Source organism: Chelonia mydas, chromosome 7, assembly GCF_015237465.2.
Source record: "Chelonia mydas isolate rCheMyd1 chromosome 7, rCheMyd1.pri.v2, whole genome shotgun sequence".
NCBI classification, from domain to species: Eukaryota; Metazoa; Chordata; order Testudines; family Cheloniidae; genus Chelonia; species Chelonia mydas.
This window is the reverse complement of record NC_057853.1, coordinates 70554346-70573757: the sequence shown is the minus strand read 5'-3', so window position 1 is coordinate 70573757 and position 19412 is coordinate 70554346. Positions and strand designations below refer to the sequence as shown.

At 41.3% G+C, this 19412-nt stretch overlaps 1 protein-coding gene across 1 annotated transcript in view; it reads right to left on the bottom strand.

Moving 5' to 3' along the window:
* Positions 1–19412, bottom strand: part of CHAT (choline O-acetyltransferase) — a 53328-nt gene that overhangs the window by 28271 nt on the left and 5645 nt on the right. Inside the window, exons 2-7 of the mRNA XM_007067235.3 lie at positions 19139–19280; positions 15872–16063; positions 12952–13070; positions 9990–10043; positions 4733–4913; positions 2935–3112 (exon numbers count right to left, since the gene is read on the bottom strand). Of these exons, the coding sequence (XP_007067297.2) occupies positions 2935–3112; positions 4733–4913; positions 9990–10043; positions 12952–13070; positions 15872–16063; positions 19139–19198 (784 nt within the window). The 5' untranslated portion in view covers positions 19199–19280. The remainder of the gene's footprint in view (positions 1–2934; positions 3113–4732; positions 4914–9989; positions 10044–12951; positions 13071–15871; positions 16064–19138; positions 19281–19412) is intronic.

Genomic DNA, 19412 nt, shown 5'->3' with positions numbered 1-19412 from the left:
GAATCTTTCTGTTGATTTCAATGGGCTGTGGATCAGGTCCTTAATTACTATTTTTCCATCTAAAAAGAGCTTAGCAGCTTGGTGAAATTTTGTCTCAGCAGAGGGGCTCTTTTAATAATAATTCTGAAATGACTCCTGCACTTTGTGTTTTGGTGGCTGATGCAGGTTACAATTAGTGACAAAAAGAATTAACATTTATTTCACCATAGTATTTACAGAATTTCCTGCATGTAGAATGGGAAATACTACAAATGCTGGGGTAAACTTAATTAGGAAAACCATTTTTTCCCCAAGGATAGTCTTAATTTACTACCACTCCAATAGGGAAAAATAAAGGAGGTAGGTTTGATTTTTGGGACCAAACTTTCATAGCCTTGACATGCACTAACATCTACATGACATTTACTTGTGCAAAATCTGTCTGTCTTGGGTTTTATACATCCTTTCCTGTGCCTCCACATACAGATGCTCCAATCTTTCACCTGAACAAGTAGGTGTCAATACTTGAAAAGTGTTTGCATGCATAAAATTGCACACACAGAAACAGAGTCTGGTTTTGCTCATATAGTTTCCAGCACTCAGTTATGATGAACATTAGCATGAAACCTCTGAGGTTTGAAGCCTTCTTTCAGAATCTGGTCTTTCAAATAACTCTTTTTCCATCTAGATATCCTATTTGTCATCTTAGGTGGCCTCTCTTTCTTTGCTGGTATCTAGACCAGAGAATTCTCTCAGAAATTCACTGGAAGTTCTGTGTTTACATAGTGATTATTTACAAACCACATCAAGAGAAATGTTGCTCACTGCTCAGGAATTTGGAGGAATGGAACTCAGAGAGTGAAAGGGTGCTGCAAATACAAGACCCAACAATGAAAGCAACTGAATACTTAGCCAAAAGTATTGAGCCATTGAGTAACCAAAGTTAACTGACTCGAAAGGAAAATCAGAATATTGAAGAATCAAATCAGAGCTGTCAGAATTTAAAGGGAAGGGGTTAAAATGCTCTGATACAGTACTATAAAATCCTCTTACCTGTAAAGGGTTAAGAAGCTCAAGTAACCTGGCTGGCACCTGACCAAAATGACCAATAAGGAGACAAGAGACTTTCAAATCTGGGTGGGGGGAAAAAGGTTTTGTCCGTCTGTGTGATGCCTCTGCCCGGGGACAGATCAAGAAAGCAAGCAATTCAACTCCTATAAAGTTAGAAAGTAATCTAGCTAGAAAATGCATTAGATTTTGCTTTTGTTTTTGACTTGTGAAATTCGCTGTGCTGGAGGGAATGTGTATTCCTGTTTTTGTGTATTTTTGTAACTTAAGGTTTTGCCTAGAGGGATTCTCTATGTTTTGAATCTGACTGCCTGTGAGATTATCTTCCATTCTAATTTCATAGAGGTGCTTCTTTTACCATTTTTCTTTCTAATAAAGTTCAGTTTCTTTTAAGAGTCTGACTGATTTCTCTATGATCCTAAGACCCAGAGGTTTGGGTCTGTGATCACTTTGTAACCAATTGGTAAGGATATTATTTTCAAGCCTCCCCAGGAAATGGGGTGTAAGGCTTGGGGGAATATTTTGGAGGAATAGGAACTCCAAGTGGTCCTTTCCCTGATTCTTTGTTAAATCACTCGTTGGTGGCAGCGTACCCCCCCAAGGGCAAAAAGTTTGTGCCTTGGGGAAGTTTTACCCTAAGCTGGTAGAAATAAGCTTAGGGGATCTTTTCTGCGGGTCCCCACATCTGTATCCTAGAGTTCAGAGTGGGGAGGGAACCCTGACAAGAGCCAAGAACATTAACTCTTTAGGCATTCCAACAAGCTGGCACATTGCAGAAGATGACATTCCTAAACACAAGTCAATTTTAGTGCAGGACAATGGTATCAGATTGGCACTTCCTTGATAAGATATTCTCTATCCACAGAACAGATACTACTGCTGTAACAGAGGGTAAGCTGCAGGGAGCTGCAGAGTCAGCCCTCTTACAAAGGCAATGTTCCTGGGGATCCTGAGCGGATGAAAACACAATGAGCCAGACCCTTAGCTGATTAAAATGGGCTTAACTTCCTTTGAAGTCAATGGAGTTAACTGATCACACCAGTTGACGATCAGGTTGAATATGAAGAAAACAATACAAGAAATGAGCCTAATTATTCTTCAATAATGTTGATTTTAAAAAAGATAGAGAATTTTCCAATCTATACTTAACACTGTAATTTATAGGCAGAAGGTCTCCAGAAAATCATTTCTATACTATGCATTTTTATAGAAAAGTTAATGCTTAAATTCCATTTTTCTTGTTTAGTTGTAATGAGGGCTGAGGGTGGGTGGATTGTGTGAAAAGCCATTATCAGTAATCTGAAAGGGAAATGGGTATCCTCCTCTGGGGAAATATTTTGAAATGACAAGCTGTTTGGTCTGGTGCATTTCTAATTGTAATAGCACAAATAGTATTCTTCTTAGTATCTCTGAGCCAGAGATAAAGGGATGATTTAGCATTTTTCAGAGAGGAAGATGAACTCCAACATTGTCCAGAGAGAAAGATAAATAGGAAAATTTCCCTTACCTTGCTTCAGTCTGAACACAGTGTAAAACATAAAGTGCTAGACTATCCAACACTTTCTAAAGCCTACGGATGCATTGTACTCATTATCACAGTTTGACCATGAAGAAATAGACAAATCACAAACTCTGATGGTATGTTCAGAATTTATCAGATGAAAGACAAAGAGCATGGGATGAAATCTCGCAACATGGTATTGCCCTTGGAGTTACACAGCTGAAGGCTCAAAATCATACAAGAATTGAATGTCCTCATACTAAAGGAATTCAACAATATGACTGAGATTTTAGCCATCTGTTTGCCTTAAGGATCACCTCCCATCAAGGACAAGTGATGATGATGAGGAGGATGAAGAAGAGAAGGTTGGGATTGCCGCTGCTAACCTTTCATGAGGATTGTCCTGGCATCTGCCCACTCGGTTCTTCCATCAGATGTCAGTAGACCAATTGGAGGCAGCCTCTCTTCTTCATTCTCTGCCATTTTGACTATCTTTCTTAACTGAGTGAATAGATCCCCTTCGCTGAGACGGCGGAAATTAATTACAACATCCAAAACAAAGAACTGCAGGGAAATGATAAAAGTCAGAAGGATCACAGACAGATTATACTGAGCTCTGTAAGAAAAATTCTCGCTCAATGTGGGATGGCCTGGAGGTCCTGCAGCTCTGCACAATGAGAATTACGTGGCTGAGAGAAGTGGTGTGCTAACATGCTGGGGCCTGATACTGTGCTCTCACCTGTGTTTGGGTTTGATACCAGTGTAACTCCACTGACTTCAGTTGAGTGGCTCCTGATTTACAATGGAGTGAGAGCAGAATAAGGCTTACATTGTTTGAATAAGTTTAAAAACACCTAAGCCATTAAAACCAGGAAGCATGTTAATAATTTCCATAGTCCCAGCTCTTTTAAAAATAGCATAGGGATATGCAATACTGTTACATGTGGAACCCACAGAGCTTTTTATAACCCATTTATTATGTGCTAAATTACGCTGCTTGCTCTCTAAAGTTTTGCCAGCATTCAAAAGCTGACCATTAGCAATAAGTAAACTGTAGAAGATTAAATGATCTATTGTGGATGGATAAACAACCAAGTGTCTGGATGCTTTTCCAGATTAATCCAAACCATCTTGATGGAGAAACTGACAGGGTCAGATTAAGACCAGCTGGGACCTAGATCTACCAGAACTTCCCCTCCTGCCAAAAACAAAACAAAAACCCACACCACAAAAAAGATGACCAGATTCTTTCCCTCTGATTATCCATCTTCAGCCCCCACAAATAGACTTTCACTGCCAGTTCCTTCCCCATAGACATGTCACTCCTCACTCTTCACACCACCCATAGGTTCCTTAATCTTCTGCCCTCCCATTATTACTCTCAATTGGATTGTTGTTCTGTTAGGCCCACACAGGCTGGCAGGCAGGGATTCCAAGGATTCTGCCTTAAGCTATCCAGAAAATTTCATGAGTACAGGATTTCTCATGACATTGCCAATGATTCTGAAACTTTGGCTTTTCATCTTGATTTAGAAAGAAAACACAATTCAAAATGTCAGAATTTTCTGTGGAAAAGAAATCCTGTTTTGTGACCAGCTCTGCTCCTTATAATACATTTAAAAAAGCAAAATCTTTGCCTTTGAAATACACCATATTGTACTAAATGTCAGGAATTTGCAAACAAATGCTGTATGGGAGGGGTACTGTAGAAGGTCTCTTCTCCTCCCACCCTCACTCTAAATTATACAGGCTGAACACTATGCGGTACGCCAATATACCCAATAGAGTTTTCAGGTTAAAATATAAACATTTCAGCAAATGCACGTTGTATAAATTTGTTCGCCAGTGGTGTTGCTTCCCTGCTTGAGAAGTGTTTTTATTTGAGTGGAAACTAAATTAGTATTTTCCCCAGTCCCAAATCCATCCTCGCTGCAGCAGTGTACTCACAATGTAAGCTGGGCTAGGAAGGGAACAAAACGAGGGGAGCTTCTTGTTAAACTGCTGGCACCACATCACTGATAAGAACTGAGTATGGGCTTCAGGCCTGAGTCCAGTGCCATCATCTATTGTATATTCAATGGGATCCTGGACCAATGATCGTATTACATTGTTATCAAGCAAATTTATGCATACCCGATTTCTGAAGGAAAGAGGAAAAGGTTTAAAAACATAATATCTACTCACCTGATTGTTACAAGCAACAATGATGTGCTCTGGTTCTGGCATTATGCTGCTTTTCTGGGCCACAAGAGTATCTTTGGTATGGCCTGGAAGACGATAGGAAGAAAAGAGTCCATAGTATTGCTTCATACAGAGAGGATGACCAGACAGCTGTCCACGAGCAAAATCAACAGGTATAGCATTGCTGGAGAGAGGGGAGAGAAACAAAGCCAGAGAAAAGTAGAAAGAGAGAGACAAAGAAAGGAAAAGAAATCTAATCTGTCCTTTGTTCTGTTACAATTAGATTAGGTACAATACAAATGGAATAATAAAAACAAGATTACAGTGTAAGGAAATAGATGAATTCCCATACCAAAGTTAAATACATCATTCCTGGCAGATTCATGCATATTCATTAAGCAATTGTATTTGCATTCAATGAATATGTGTTGGGGACTCAGACAATAGCAGGGCATGCAAATCAGTGACTGCAACATATATTCATCATCTGTGAATATACAGTACACTTGCACTTTTCCTCATCCAGTATAAAATCTTTCACATATGTAGCCCCTGCCCATCCAAAAACAAAACAAAAAGAAGGACCCCCAAGAGTCCTGTGATAGGAGTAGGGAGCTTGCTTAGAAGGGACCCTCAAAACTCTGTAGAATAAATGAAAGTCAGTTGAACATCTGAAGTTGACATGCACCCTAGAACACGGACGGGCAAACTTTTTGGCCTGAGGGCTTCATTGGGTTTCGGAAATTGTATGGAGGGCCGGTTAGGGGAGGCAAACAGCCAGTTGTGGCCCGGCTCCCCCCCCCCATATGCCCCTCCCTGCTTCTTGCCCCCTGATGCACCCCTGCCCCATCCACTCCCTGTCCCTTGACCGCTCCCAGTACCCCTGCCTCTGACTGCTCCCCACTGCCTCATCCAACCCCCTCTTCTTCCTGACTGCCCCCCCCAGGACCCTTGCCCCCATTCAACCCCCCTGTTCCCCGTCCTCTGGCCGGCCCGACCCCATCCACACCCCCGCCCCCTGACCACCACCCTGAGCGCCCTTGCCCTCTATCCAACCCGCCCTGCTCCCTGCCCCCTTACCATGCTGCCTGGAGTACCTGTGGCTGGCGGCGCTACAGCTGTACTGCCCGGCTGGAGCCAGCCACACACTGCGCAGCACAGAGCACCGGGTCAGGCCGGGCTCTGCAGCTGCGCTGCCCTGCCCCAGGAGCTTGCAGCCCCGCCGCCCAGAGCATTGTGCCAGTGGCGCAGTGAGCTGAGGCTGCGGGGGAGGAGGAACAGCAGAGGAGGGACTGGGGGCTAGCCTCCCGGGCCAGGAGCTCAGGGGCCGGGCAGGACGGGCCCACGGGCCGGATGTGGCCTGTGGGCCGTAGTTTGCCCATCTCTGCCCTAGAAAGCCATGTTTGGTTTGTACTGGAAGTCCAGGCTAGAGTTGCTTAGAATGTTTAAGGGAAACATCTCCATCTCTGGTAGAATGTGCAGGATGGAGGGGAGTCATCTTGACTGTGAGGAGTTAATTTAACACTACCAAACAACTTTGGTCCTTAGTGTGACACATGGGGGAAGTAAAGGCTGAAATTTAGCAGCTGGATCCTTTTTAATTGCTAGGAGTCTGGCAACAATACACACTAAAGTGCCTCTTTAGTGACCAGAACAAAATCTGGTTACTTTTCTGTGGAATATTTTCTTTTCTGATTACAGATTGTAGGACACTATACTGTCAATGCAGTAGAAACTAAAGTAGTTGTCATTGTAGGCAGGGGCCACAGGGAAATTGCTGGTCTTGTGGTTAAGATACTAGACCAGGAGAAAGTTGTCTAATTCCCAGGTCTGCCATAGACTTCCTGTATGACTTACTTCCTTGGAAAAGTCACTTAATCTCTCTGTGTCTCAGGTCCTCATCTGTAAAATGGGGATAATAATACTTCATTTATTTCCACCCTCCACCTTTGTCTTGTCTATTTAGATTGTCAGCTCTTTGGGCCAGAGACAGTCTCTTATATTCTGATGTAGTGCAAAGCCCAATGGATTCCCAATCTCATTTTGGGCCTATTTTTACAAGAATAGTATATAATAACAATGATGATAAGAAAGCCTGTGATTATAATGATTTTAGGAAGGGTCATTATACTATATTGTTCTGACAACAAAACTTGCACTGATTTAATACCTTAAGCTATGTTCTTGTGTTATAATATTTGTGTCTGTCTAAGTTAGGCTTTGTTTGAAATACTTTACCCAGGCAACTGGGCTATCTACATATCTAAAACTACATACAAGTAAAAGCTGTGTTATCCGGCACTTTATCAACCAGAAAGCTCTATTAACCAGCATTTCTGATATTTCCCAATACAAATCTTCAAGCTAGTAACTGGGACTAGTATACTGCCCAGGAGGTTATGCAACTGCATATTCTACACTCTACTTTTATGCAAAAGAAGTGGAAGACAAGTAAGCAAGCCGATACCAGGGATTTATTCAAAACACCAGCTTCAAGGGTATGTCAGAGGGTCATTAAAGATTCAACGCAATCTCCTACACCTTCTACATCTACAATGATAACTGATGTTTATAATGATGACGCCAAGGCACTGCAAGATCCTGAAGTGCCTTCTGAATCATCAAAGATTAAATTATGTTCAGTATAGTTTTAGTGTTAAGTTTATTTTTAGTGATCTGGGTGTCTGCCATGTGCAGCCCATAGTGATATGTAGTGTCATAAGATAACCTACTGTATAGAAAACTTTACCTGTATACATCTAAGTGCTTCAAGAAACCAACCACTCTGCAGTGCACTACTACTGGATTGGTGAGTACAGTACCTGTATACTATTTTATATTTTATTCATTTTTTGTATTCTATTTCTTTGAAAATTGGTATTCCATTGGTAAGTATAACTCTTACTTAACTGGAATTTTTGACTAACCGGCACCACCATTCCACCAACATGCCGGATAATAAAGTTTTTACTGTACTTCGGAAAGTTATGAACTGCTTTTGCATACTAGTTTTGTGCCTATTGTGTTTGCCTATGTAGTGATTCAAAAGATGCTAGGATTACATTGATTATCCTATGGCTGTAAAAGGGCAACAATAGATATTGGAATATTAATAGTTATAATGAGGAAATATTAGTGTTGGTACCCAAAGGTAAGCAACAACAGTAGAACTTCATAGACAAAGGAGTAAAGAATTATTAAAGAGAGGCAAGGAATACTGTGACAAGTCTTCTTTAGATCAAGGAACCCAGGTCAAAATATTAAAGATAAAATTTTACATCTTTGCTAAGCAATATGTATTCCTAGCTCTTCAAAGATGCATACCGTACTGTCATGTAAAGATGTAGCGACAAAATAGTTTATAACATATCAACATTTGTATTTTTAGATATGCAGATATGGCATACAGTTCTATAGTTTATCTTAGACAAAAGCACATGTTCCTGAGCAATCAAGTGTGATAAGTTTTTGAATAGTCTTAGATTTTGAAGTAAAAAAATCCAACAACTCCTTCCAATTTCTTTTCTTATAGTCAATTCACAGGTGATGAGACTAGGGTGACCATATATCCCGATTTTATAGGGACAGTCCCCATATTTGGGGCTTTTTCTTATATAGGCACCTATTCCCCCCCCCCCCCCCCCCCGATTTTTCACACTTTCTATCTGGTCACCCTAGGTGAGACCTCAGATGGCTAAATATCGACTTTGTCTTTCCCTGGCCCAAATGAATGCTGGTCAGGATTCGTGACAAGGGGGCTCTCATTATCCCATGATTGAAAATGTTCCCTTCCTCCATTATGGTGCAGTGTACTGTGCCTTGGTTGTCTGCCACATTCCACTCTTTGGGTGGATGCATTTCAGTGGTACTGCTGGAATGTAGTTTGTAAAATTCTTTTGGATGAATGGTGCTATATATGTAAAATACTGTTATTAATAGTTCTCAAGGACTGCTGGAGATATTTTCCTACATTTACAACAGGAAAAATGGATTACAACTTTTTTTGTTAAATACCAGCAGTAGAACCTGGGTGTGATTACGCTTCCTCTTGTGGGGTTTATTATTTTGGGATGGGATAGGGGATGTCTATTAACAAATTAACCATGGTGGAGAGGTGAATATCAGAAATATGGAAAATTGTAGAGATACTTGTGAGGGAGTTTACCAAACTGGTGGTTCTCAAGTAATACATAGGGCTGTTAGCAAACTTTGCTATGACACACCACACAATAGAAACATTAACCCAGGAACCAATCCCTGCAACAAACCCCGTTGCCAACTCTGTCCGCATATCTATTCAAGGGACACCATCATAGGACCTAACCACATCAGCCACACCATCGGGGCTCGTTGACCTGCACATCTACCAATGTGATATATGCCATCATGTGCCCGCAACGCCCCTCTGCCATGTACATTGGCCAAACTGGACAGTCTCTATGCAAAAGAATAAATGGACACAAATTGGACATCAAGAATTGTAACATTCAAAAACTGGTAGGAGAGCACTTCCATCTTCCTGGACTCTCAATAACAGACTTAAAAGTGGCCATTCTTCAACAAAAAAACTTCAGAACTGGAATTAATTTGCAAACTTGACATCATCAAATTAGGCCTGAATAAAGACTGGGAGTGGCTGGTTCCTTCTGTTGATACTCACACCTTCTTGTCAACTGTTGGGAATGGGCCACATCCACCCTAATTGAATTGGCCTTGTTAGCACTGACCCCCACTTGGTAAGGCAACTCCCATCTTTTCATGTGGTGTATATTTATACCTACCTAGTGTATTTTTCACTCCATGCATTTAATGAAGTGGATAATAGCTCACGAAAGCTTATGCCCCAAAAAATTTGTTAGTCTCTAATGTGCCACAAGGATTCCTCATTATTTTTGCTATGGACACTGCCACTCATTGATCTGTGGTTGGAGAGGATGGACTCCTTAGGTACATCTGAAACAGTCACATTAGTCAGATTTTTATGTTGTACTGTAGGTTGAACTGTGTATCTGACAGATGACTGACATGACTTATGAAGAATCCTCAACTGGCACCTCATATTTTAGTCATAAAGGAGAAGCATGTAAAGCTACCATGGTGTTGCCAAAGCTACCATACCTGAACCATTTCAGTTCCTAACATTAGACTGGTCCAACGAATTATGGCCTAATGTAGCCTGACTTTGGACACCTCCAAGCATTCCTAATCAGAGCTCTTTATATTTGTAGTCAGTCAGTGATTCTATTTCCAAAATACTTACGCATCCAGTAAAGCTTTATAATCCAGCACTCCGGAAACGAGATTAGCAGCAAACCTGTAAGTAAAAAATAGAAATAACCTCACTCTTTTGCCATGCAGCAACTTGGTGCCATTTCTGGGAGTTCAGCCTGAGCCCAAGAAGGCCCATAAAGATCAATTATACTCTACAGCAGTGGTTCGCAAACTTTTTTTTCCGCAGATCACTTGAAAATTGCTGAGGGTCTTGGCGGACCACTTAATGATCTTTCCAAATGTTATTTTGTACCGTTAGCTAACTATTGTAAAGTGCTTTAGATAAAAGCGCTATATAAAAAAAAATAATTATTAATTTTTTTTGGTTCTACAGATAAAAGCACACAACTCATATTTTAATATCAGTAGTCTCATCTTTCTAATGCGATGGATGTGCTCTCTCTCCCCCCCGCCATGGCAGCCCCCGAGCTGGGGCTGGGAAGGAGCGGGGGTCTCTCCCTCCCTCCCAAACCACAGAAGCCCCTGATCTGTGGCTGGGAAGGGTGGGTATCTCTCCCCTGCCACAGCAGCCACAGAGTTTAGGCTGGGAAGGAGGGCCGTCTCTCCCCAGCAGCTGCAGCCCTGGAGCTGGGAAAAGTTGCCTCTTTCTCTGGCCGCCATAGCCCTGCATGTCCCAAATTCCCCCCATCCCCTCTTCTCACCCCACTGCCTCCTCCCACCTACCCCTTATTCCCCCCAAGTCCACCACCTCTCCTTACATGTGTGTCTTCTCCAGGGTCCAGGCACCTAATTAGTGGAGCCCTGCCTGCGCAACTCCATTAATTAAGTGGATAGCCCTTCATTCTCTCGTGTGTGGCCATCCAGGCATGCATTTCAGAGAGAACTTTTCACGGACCACCTGAATGGAGCTCACGGACCACTGGTGGTCCACGGACCACAGTTTGAGAACCTCTGCTCTACAGCATAACAGAGTCTGTCTCTTGGCAAGAACAAAAAAAAACAACAGCTATGATTAATTTTAAAATACACATGCAGAGGAAGAATTAGTTGACTAGTGTATATAATTAGTGTTATGTATTTTTATGAGCATAGTGCCTAATCATGGACCAGGACCCCATTGTACTAGGTGCTATACAAACACAGAACAAAATGACAGTCCCTGCCCCACAGAATTTACAATCATGTAATGATGATCCTTACTTAACAATTAAACAAAATTAGACTGGATACCACAAGAGGATACTTGGAAGTAGTTGTTTACAGAACGGGATGGGGGCTGCATCCTTGATAGGAGTCTCAGCAATATAAACGCTTAAATACTACCTGGTGTATTGAAGTACTTGCTGTCCTGAAATATATACTCTTGCTCCATGGCTGTAGGGCAGGAACATTATTTCCTCAGACCGCCCATTTGCTGTGTTTCTGAATGGGATCTTCTATGTTAAAAGTGTTTGCATGTTACACATCATATGCATTAGAGAAATGCAAAACAGTTTCATAGAAAAGAATGTGCACAGTGAATCTATTCAGTAACAAGAGGAAGCACATTTATTCTAATGTTTAGAGTAGGTTTAAAAAAAGACATGGTGCTCTGTCTATGCAAAATTTTAATATAATACAGATCAGCTTCAAGGTTCTGGCTGTTTTTCAAAATTATAATAGCATAAATTCATATGCAATTTAGTGTTTCAGTAATGTGCAGCCGGAAAGTACTAAAAGCAAAGAGGAAATCTGCAATATCTGAAAGTAGCTTTGCTTTGTATTGCTGTTTAAAAAGGGGGAAATGATTTGGCAAAGGTTGAGAATTGGAAGCTTACTTTTTTAATAGCATCTGGGGATGTTTATTGTGTACTTGGCTTGTATAAACTTTGTTTATTCTTTATGTTTTCACTTTTTAAAATAAATTTAGCCACCCGTATATCCATATAGGGAAATGGTCAACACCAAAAATGTTCTTTGGATGCTGGTGATTTTAGAAGGAACAGGGCTCCAGAATTCGTTGGTTTTACGTGCAGCAGCAGGTATAATCAGGAGTAATGCAATTACTTTTTGATATAAAGTAATTTTTGAAAACACTGTCTGTTAAAGGGACCCTTCTCCCCCAAACCTGTTTTCTTATCCTTCAGTCAGCTCTGTTGTACATAGCCTAATTCTTCATGAGTCCCGGAAATGATTTTCTTCTAGCTCATGTTTTAATATTGTATCGCCACGTTCTTTTCTTTGGGCTCTGCAGCAGTCTTTTCCATTAATCTGTTATCTGATCAATGACAACAAAGCACTCACTGTTGTTTTAGAATGGATTTTATCGTATTGTCGGAGGGTGTTGATTTCTTGATACTAGTTCTTGGTATCCCAGTTGTTTCCATTGCACTTTCAGGTTGTTTTGACACTAGCAAAGTTAGTGCCCACTTTCCAGCACTTGCGCACCCTTGGGGTACATGGTAGGAGATGGGGCAGTATACTAACTTTTGGGCTTATATTTTTCCCTACTCGTCAGTCCCCAGGAGATGCTCAACTGAGCACAAATGTTTTTCCTGCATGGCACAAAGACCTCCGATTATGGTGGCTGACATGTAGGGCTCTGCTACAGCTTGCTGAGTTGTTACTGTAGCATATTGGAGACTGTTCCAGTCTAAACAGCACGCATGGAGTCAGGATTTCTTTTCCCAGCAAAGAGCTCTGATTTGGAAAAGTATCTGATGAGCAGTTTAAGATGCTTCACAAAGATCCCTAGTTTTAAAATTTCCACTAGTATATTTTGTCTAAAATGATAAATGTGATGGCAAAATTTTCTATTAAAAAGTATAATTCTTAACTTAAGGTTTCTGCGTGAGTGAAACTAGAAGCTGCCTCTAGCCAGTATGTACGGTAGGGAATGGTTTAATGACTGGCACCCTCATTTGTTCAAACAAGCTACTTGCCTGTTTGCCAGAGTAGCATATTTAAAGGGTTTTTTTCAGAGGCAAAAGCTGTGGTCTTTAATACGTTACCTCAGCTGGTCATTCACATCCTTGAAATGTTGACGAGCAAAGATAATTGCAGGGCTGGAATTGACTGGAAGAGCCGACCGGTTGCTGAGGTACATGTCATCCAACCAGTAGTTAAACACCTAAGGGAAGGGGAGGAAACATCTTACAACCAATAAAAGTGTGTGTGTGTGTGTGGTGGCACTATGCATTAAATGTGGGCTTTGATTAATGGGGCCATTGATCATTTTCAGTCTGGGCTCAGTGGGCTCAGCTCACTCTAAATCAGCCACAAATCCATTATCCTATCATTCAATCTATGGTAATTTACAGTGTGCACCATAAAAAAAAAACAAGTTTATTGTATTATTACCTATATATTTGTTCACAACAAAGTAGATTTAAGAACCAATGGTAAGTGTTTATTTCTTAATGGCACCAACTGTATTTTCAAGGATGGGTAGAATTTAACCAGTGTAGGCTTTCCTTGTGGAGATTGCTGCAAATGTCAGTTGATATTGCCTAGATGCTAATTTTATTATCTTTCAAACACCTTCAGCATACTTACTGCTGTGCAGTATGTAGAGGTATACATAGCCCCAGCGAACTTAATAATCTAAGGCCCTGATCCTGCAGATAATAGTGGATGGGTGGAATCCTTAGCCTGCACAGAACCCTATGATAGTCAATGGGGCTTCATGCATATGCAGCAGTCCACTTACATGCCATCAGTTCCAAGATCAGGGCCCAAATTAGACAGGCAATATACTGTAGTTAAAAAAACAAACAACATCAGGACCTAAATTTTCAAAAGTGACTAGTGATTCTGAGTGCCTGAGTTTTTGGATGCCCAACGTGAGAAACCTCAAAGGGACTGATTTTAAGAGGGGGATGGTACTTAGCATTATCTGATCATCAGGACTATTTGAAGTGGGGAACTCCAAAATTGGGTCATCTAAAACACCAGTCATTTGAAAATTTAGGTCCATGTGACCATATGAAGGTCAAAATTTCAAAGCAGTTCCAGCATGGGGTGTTTGCTTGTTTTTTAATTTAACAAATTTGCAGGTGGATTATGCCACTGAGAGATGGGGAGAGAAGCACATCAACTGCTGGCATGTCAGAGTGTGATAGTTATCAGTACTTGGCCCATACAAGCACAAGTAATGACCTCCTAAGCATTTGTGTACAGAAGTTGAAAGTACAACAAAGACATTCTCATATCCTCAGCCACTGTTTCACGCTGTTGCTGATCACCACGTTTTGGAAGACAGAGAGTTGCTTGGAAAATCAAGTTGTCTGTCTGAATTTAGCAGACACACTTTGAGTACAGTAAATATAAACAGAGAAATTATGCAAAACTAATTATGAATTTATGCATCTGCTGAAAAAGATTTCCTTTGAGGTTTTTTCAACGTTATTGGAACAGATGTTGAAAATAACTCCTTCCCCCACATTCCCTGGAGTCTTCAGGAGAAGAGGCCAAAGCTTTATTCCTGGGAAGTTAAATTCCAAATTAAAATAACTCTAGTTTGTCTTAACAATTGAATGATTACTTTTACTAGCCAGACTGGATGTTGTGATATTTCAGAAAAGCCTTATATGTGGCTCATCTATCATTCTTGTACCCTTTAGGCGGGTCACATTTCTTATTTGAATGATCAGCTCTCTCCTTAAATAGTTATTAGAAACACATTTTTATTTAATAAATGTATTTTTTTCTCCAACCAAGAAGATGAATTATTGTTTTAGGATCAGAATAACAAAAGGAGATTTGACCATTCAGTGCAGCTTGCAGATGATATCTGTGTGTAGTCTGTATAGCAGGGAGAGAATTATTTACTTGGAATGCTTTGGCTTTTAAAATCCAGCTGTCATGTCATCATTACAATCTAGGTGTGAATATAGGAACACTTTAATTGTTCAAAGGTTCTTGTGGATCATATCACTAAAGCTGGGGGGAAATTCTGGCCTCACTGAAGTCAAGGGCAAAACTTCCATTGACTTTAGTGGGGCCAGGTTTTCAACCTCTTCCTAGATGAGATGGATAAACCTGAATACATACGATTTTTCTAGTTTAGTTACAATTTCTGTCACTCATTCATTATCCAATATGCTGTCACTATTGCCATTTTTCAGATTGGCCAGTAGAGACAGCTTCAGAATGGATGGCCTGTAACTGTCTGCAAATATCAAACACAATTTATCCATAACATATTGAACTTTTCTTGCTTTAGGGAGCAGAAACCTAGATTGTTTAAAGATTGAGGTCTTCAGCATGGTGCATACATTTTTTTTTTTCTGCAAAGAGGGATTTTAGGCAAATCTTTTGACATACTATACAGAAAGAAAAATAATAGTCTTCTTTAAAACCATGTTCCCCATGTATACCGCCCAGAATAATTCGATTCGATCAGAGATCAGATGGAATTGGTACCCAATAGTACACCATGCCCACATTCCTTGTAGCCCCATCAGTTTGTGCAGAATTCAAACTTTTTTTTTAAAATAAAAAATTTCTAGCGCCCAAGGCTCCCCAGAAAGCCTTCCAAAAGGGATGTGAGGTAGCGCTCTCTGCCTGAGTGTGCAAATAGCTTAAAACAATGGCTCTGAGAGATGTGAACTGCCCTTATCCATACTACTGAGTTGTTGACCCTGAAGTCTAATGATGGCATTGTAAATATCTACATTTTTAACAATATCAGTGGCTAGTCATTTTAGAAACATTCCAGTCTACCCTTCTGGGAATGTGAGTAGAAACTGAGTAAAAGCATCAGCACGTTTTAATCTAGTCTGACTCCTGGACTTGATCCAAAAAGGTGACGTGATTTATAGCAACCTTATATAAAGGTTTTTCATATAACTCATGTAGGTAATCACGAATAACTTATAAATGAGCAGCCTCTCACACAAGCCATTCTTTTTCTAATGTGCATTTACTTACCCAGTTTCCAGTCTTCTCCCTTCTATCTAGAAGTTTTTGCTGTAAGGATTCTCCTAGGCCTCCTGCAACTCCAAATTGTTCTACTATGGCCTTGGTCTTCCTAAATTGCTCATCTGGAATCAAGTGTTTCACGCATTGTAGGTACATGTGCAAGGTCTGTTGCAGGGGAGGCACTGGAAGCTTGGGCAGTGTCTAATCATAAAAAGATGGAGCGGTAAATAATGTTATGCATTCGTAGTATTTCTTTAGTTTTGGGTGAGTTACAACAGAGGATGTGAATATTTTAGAGGAATATATAGGTTCAGATTGGATCTTGGTTTTGAGATGTTATTATCTGAGACCAAGCCCATACTCCTAGCTTTGCCCAAATGTCATTTCTATCACACATTTTTTTGCATTAACTGCTACAGAAATAGCATGAAAATGTTTTTTCTTCTTTGTATTAGAAAGATGAGCCAGATGAAGGCAACGCTTAAAGAAATCTCCCAGGAAGAGTTAAAGTTCTCCTTAAGGGAAGCCTTCCTGATGATGCTGGAATCTTACCAAGTTTAACTGAAAATATGCAGAGATTCCTTTGGAATTAGTTGGTGCTGCTCTCAACATGCAGATTGATTTTCAGGGATAGATGCACAGAGCTTTTTTGAGGGTGACTGTGACAGGTTTCAGTTGGTCCACCAAGCCGCTGGGGGGCGGTGGGGAGCTACTGCCTCACCAGCCGGCCTTGATCACACCTTTCTGTCTCTAGGGAATTAGCGGAGGGAGGTGTGCCGGCCCGAGTCAGTGGCACACCCCTCAGGCAGGGAGAGCGCCGGCAAGTCTGTAGCGTGCCCCTCAGGCAGGGGGAGCGCAGGCAAGAATATGTAGCGTTGTCGGGATTCTGCTACCCGAGGCGGGTTGGCCGGGGTAGGGGAACAGAGGCCCACGCAACTCCACTGCGTTCCAGCCCAGGGCCCTGACAGTGGCGGGAGGATAGGGTCCCGCCACTGGGTCAGCGGGGAGCCATCTGCAACATGCTGACCAAATAGACCCGCTGCACTGTACAGTTCTGCCCCTGGACTACTTCCTACCCGGTCTCTCGAGCGGGTTCCTCTGGTCCCCCCAGCTCATCAGGGTATTCCGCTGCTGGCAGCTCCAGCTCCCACTCCCCCTCCGCATCAGGCTCATGCTGGCCCGGGTTACTGCCTGGCTCCTCCACGTACTAGGCAGCTGGCAGTCCTGGTAGCTCCAGGTTAGGTTTCTCCTGGCCCAGGGCCTCCCCTGGCTCAGCAGCAGGGTCTGGAGGGAACAGCCAGCAGCCTGTGTCTCCCTCCCTCCTTGGTGTGCCCTGACTGGGCTAAGGGCCCCGCCCTTTGTACTTCCTGTCCCACTCCTCCCCTTCCGGGGGTTGGAGTAAGCTTGGTCTGGCCCTGCCCACTCAGGCTGAGAGAGTGGCTCTTTACTCTCTGGTTCGCAGGCAAACCACTCTGGCTCCCTACAGTGACTAAAAGGGGAAATATGGAGGACCACATGACCTCTTTCTCTAGAAAAGGTTTCAGCCATCTTAAGAAAACTTCCCTTTTGGACACCTTTAATTCTCCTGGGGAGATTCCTTTAGTAACTACTGTCTATGTCTTTCAAATAAATCTGCATGCCATGTGCAGTATCAATGAATTCCAATGGGATCCTTGTATATTTTACATTTGTAGTGTCTCGTAGCAGTTGGGGTTTTGAACATTGTGAGTGTAATTGTGTCACTTCAGTGGAGTTGGATCAGTGATGATGTTGACCCAAGATAACTTGGGTTTAAGATCTCTGATGAAGAGCATAGTTAGTTGTCTATAAAATAATGAATCAATGGTGGCTCTCAAACAGCATTCCTTAGTGTTCCCATGCATTACTTTGGGACATTATCACTTTGTTTTATAAATTGGAATTAAGCCAAACAAATATGAGCTTTCATTAAAAATAAAAAGAGCAGAGAAGTCTGGTGGATGGGGCAAACAAAGCAGGGATCCATGGAAGAATGGAAAAATATGAGGAATTTTGAGTCTATTGGAAATCACAAGTGTAGTCCCCAGAGAGGTGTACGGCGGCCTCAGAGTCCTGAAATTGATTTTCACCTAGTGAAGCCATCCATACCCACCCATTAGTATTTCGCATACAATGGGATGTTTGTGTGGATCAGTTCTTTTAATAGATATTCATTCTTTTTTTTTTTTGGCTTTTGTCTGTTTCATAAACAGGCAGTCTTCAGGTTGCTTTTCCCTAGTTGATGTACTAGAAATTCATTTTTAACAGGTTTGTTCCTTTATCAGAGAAAGTATGTGAGTGAGAGAGAGCTGTGCTCTGAGCCAAGAACTGGGAACCAGGGAACTCTGAGTTCAAATCCCAGCTCTACCACTGCCACTCAATGCTGCAGGGAAAGGCACCACTTTGCCTCCATTTCCCCATCTGTAAAATGGGGATAATATTTAGTTACCCGTGAAACATGTGATGGGATGAATTAATTGATGAAGATGAAGGGCCAGTTTAGCCTGTAATGCATCTATATACATCATAAGTGAAAAAGTAATTAAGTGATTTTTGTCCATTTGGTGCACAATACAGGCATACAACCTCCTCTGGAATTTATTTGAGCAGTTCAGTGGTAATGGGCATGGAAATTTGTATGTCCTGGTGATGTCAGATATTCTGGTTCCACCATGTTTTGTCCAAGTAACATTGCTGTTAGTTCCACGTCTTTATTAAGGCCCAAAGTTTCACACTTGATGGATTTAGGTAATTAATTTTGGGCATACTCATCTGAATTTCTGGCCTAAGCTCCCTAAATCAATGTATTAACTTTTTAATATTTTTACCCAGCTGTCTCACAGATGAGTTGTATGTGAGAAACTGATAGGCAGCCTGTACTACCTTGTGGTAGAATGAAATGAATACTGGCCATTTCAGACTTTGTTGTAAATAATCTGCTCTATTTTTTTGTTGTTAGTCTCTGTTTGAGATGTGGATAATAATACATCACTACCTAGTAATGCAAATGCAACAGGGGCTGGGTGAGGATGAATTATTTGTACTTTGAATACGAAAAGTGCTAAGACTAGTTTAAGGTCTTGATACTAGACTGTTGCAAGTGACCATTGTTTTCCAAAAATAAAGAAATGAGGTCAGGAATAGTGTTTGTATTTACCACTGAGTTTCATTGATAACACTGCTCCTATTGATAATAACTAAAAATCATCTTTCTTTAATCCAACTCTGTTTTGTTTTTGTCCAAAAACAGCCACCTACTGTCTCATCTTTGCTGCATGCATCTTTCTCCTTCTGTGTGGGCTTCTCTAGCACAGGCATCCTTGCATTTCTTTTGAGATCTTTTACTGAGGCCAGAAATTGAAGCCACTTGGGGGCACTTACAGAGCAGCACACCTCAGTTCTGGAAATAGAAAAGATTTAAAGCCAAGTCAGTGACAGTTATTTATTACCAAAATATGCACAATATATAGTGTTCCCTGTGCAAACATACACTGAAGCTTAAGAATGCAAAACTGAAGAGAAACAGAACTAC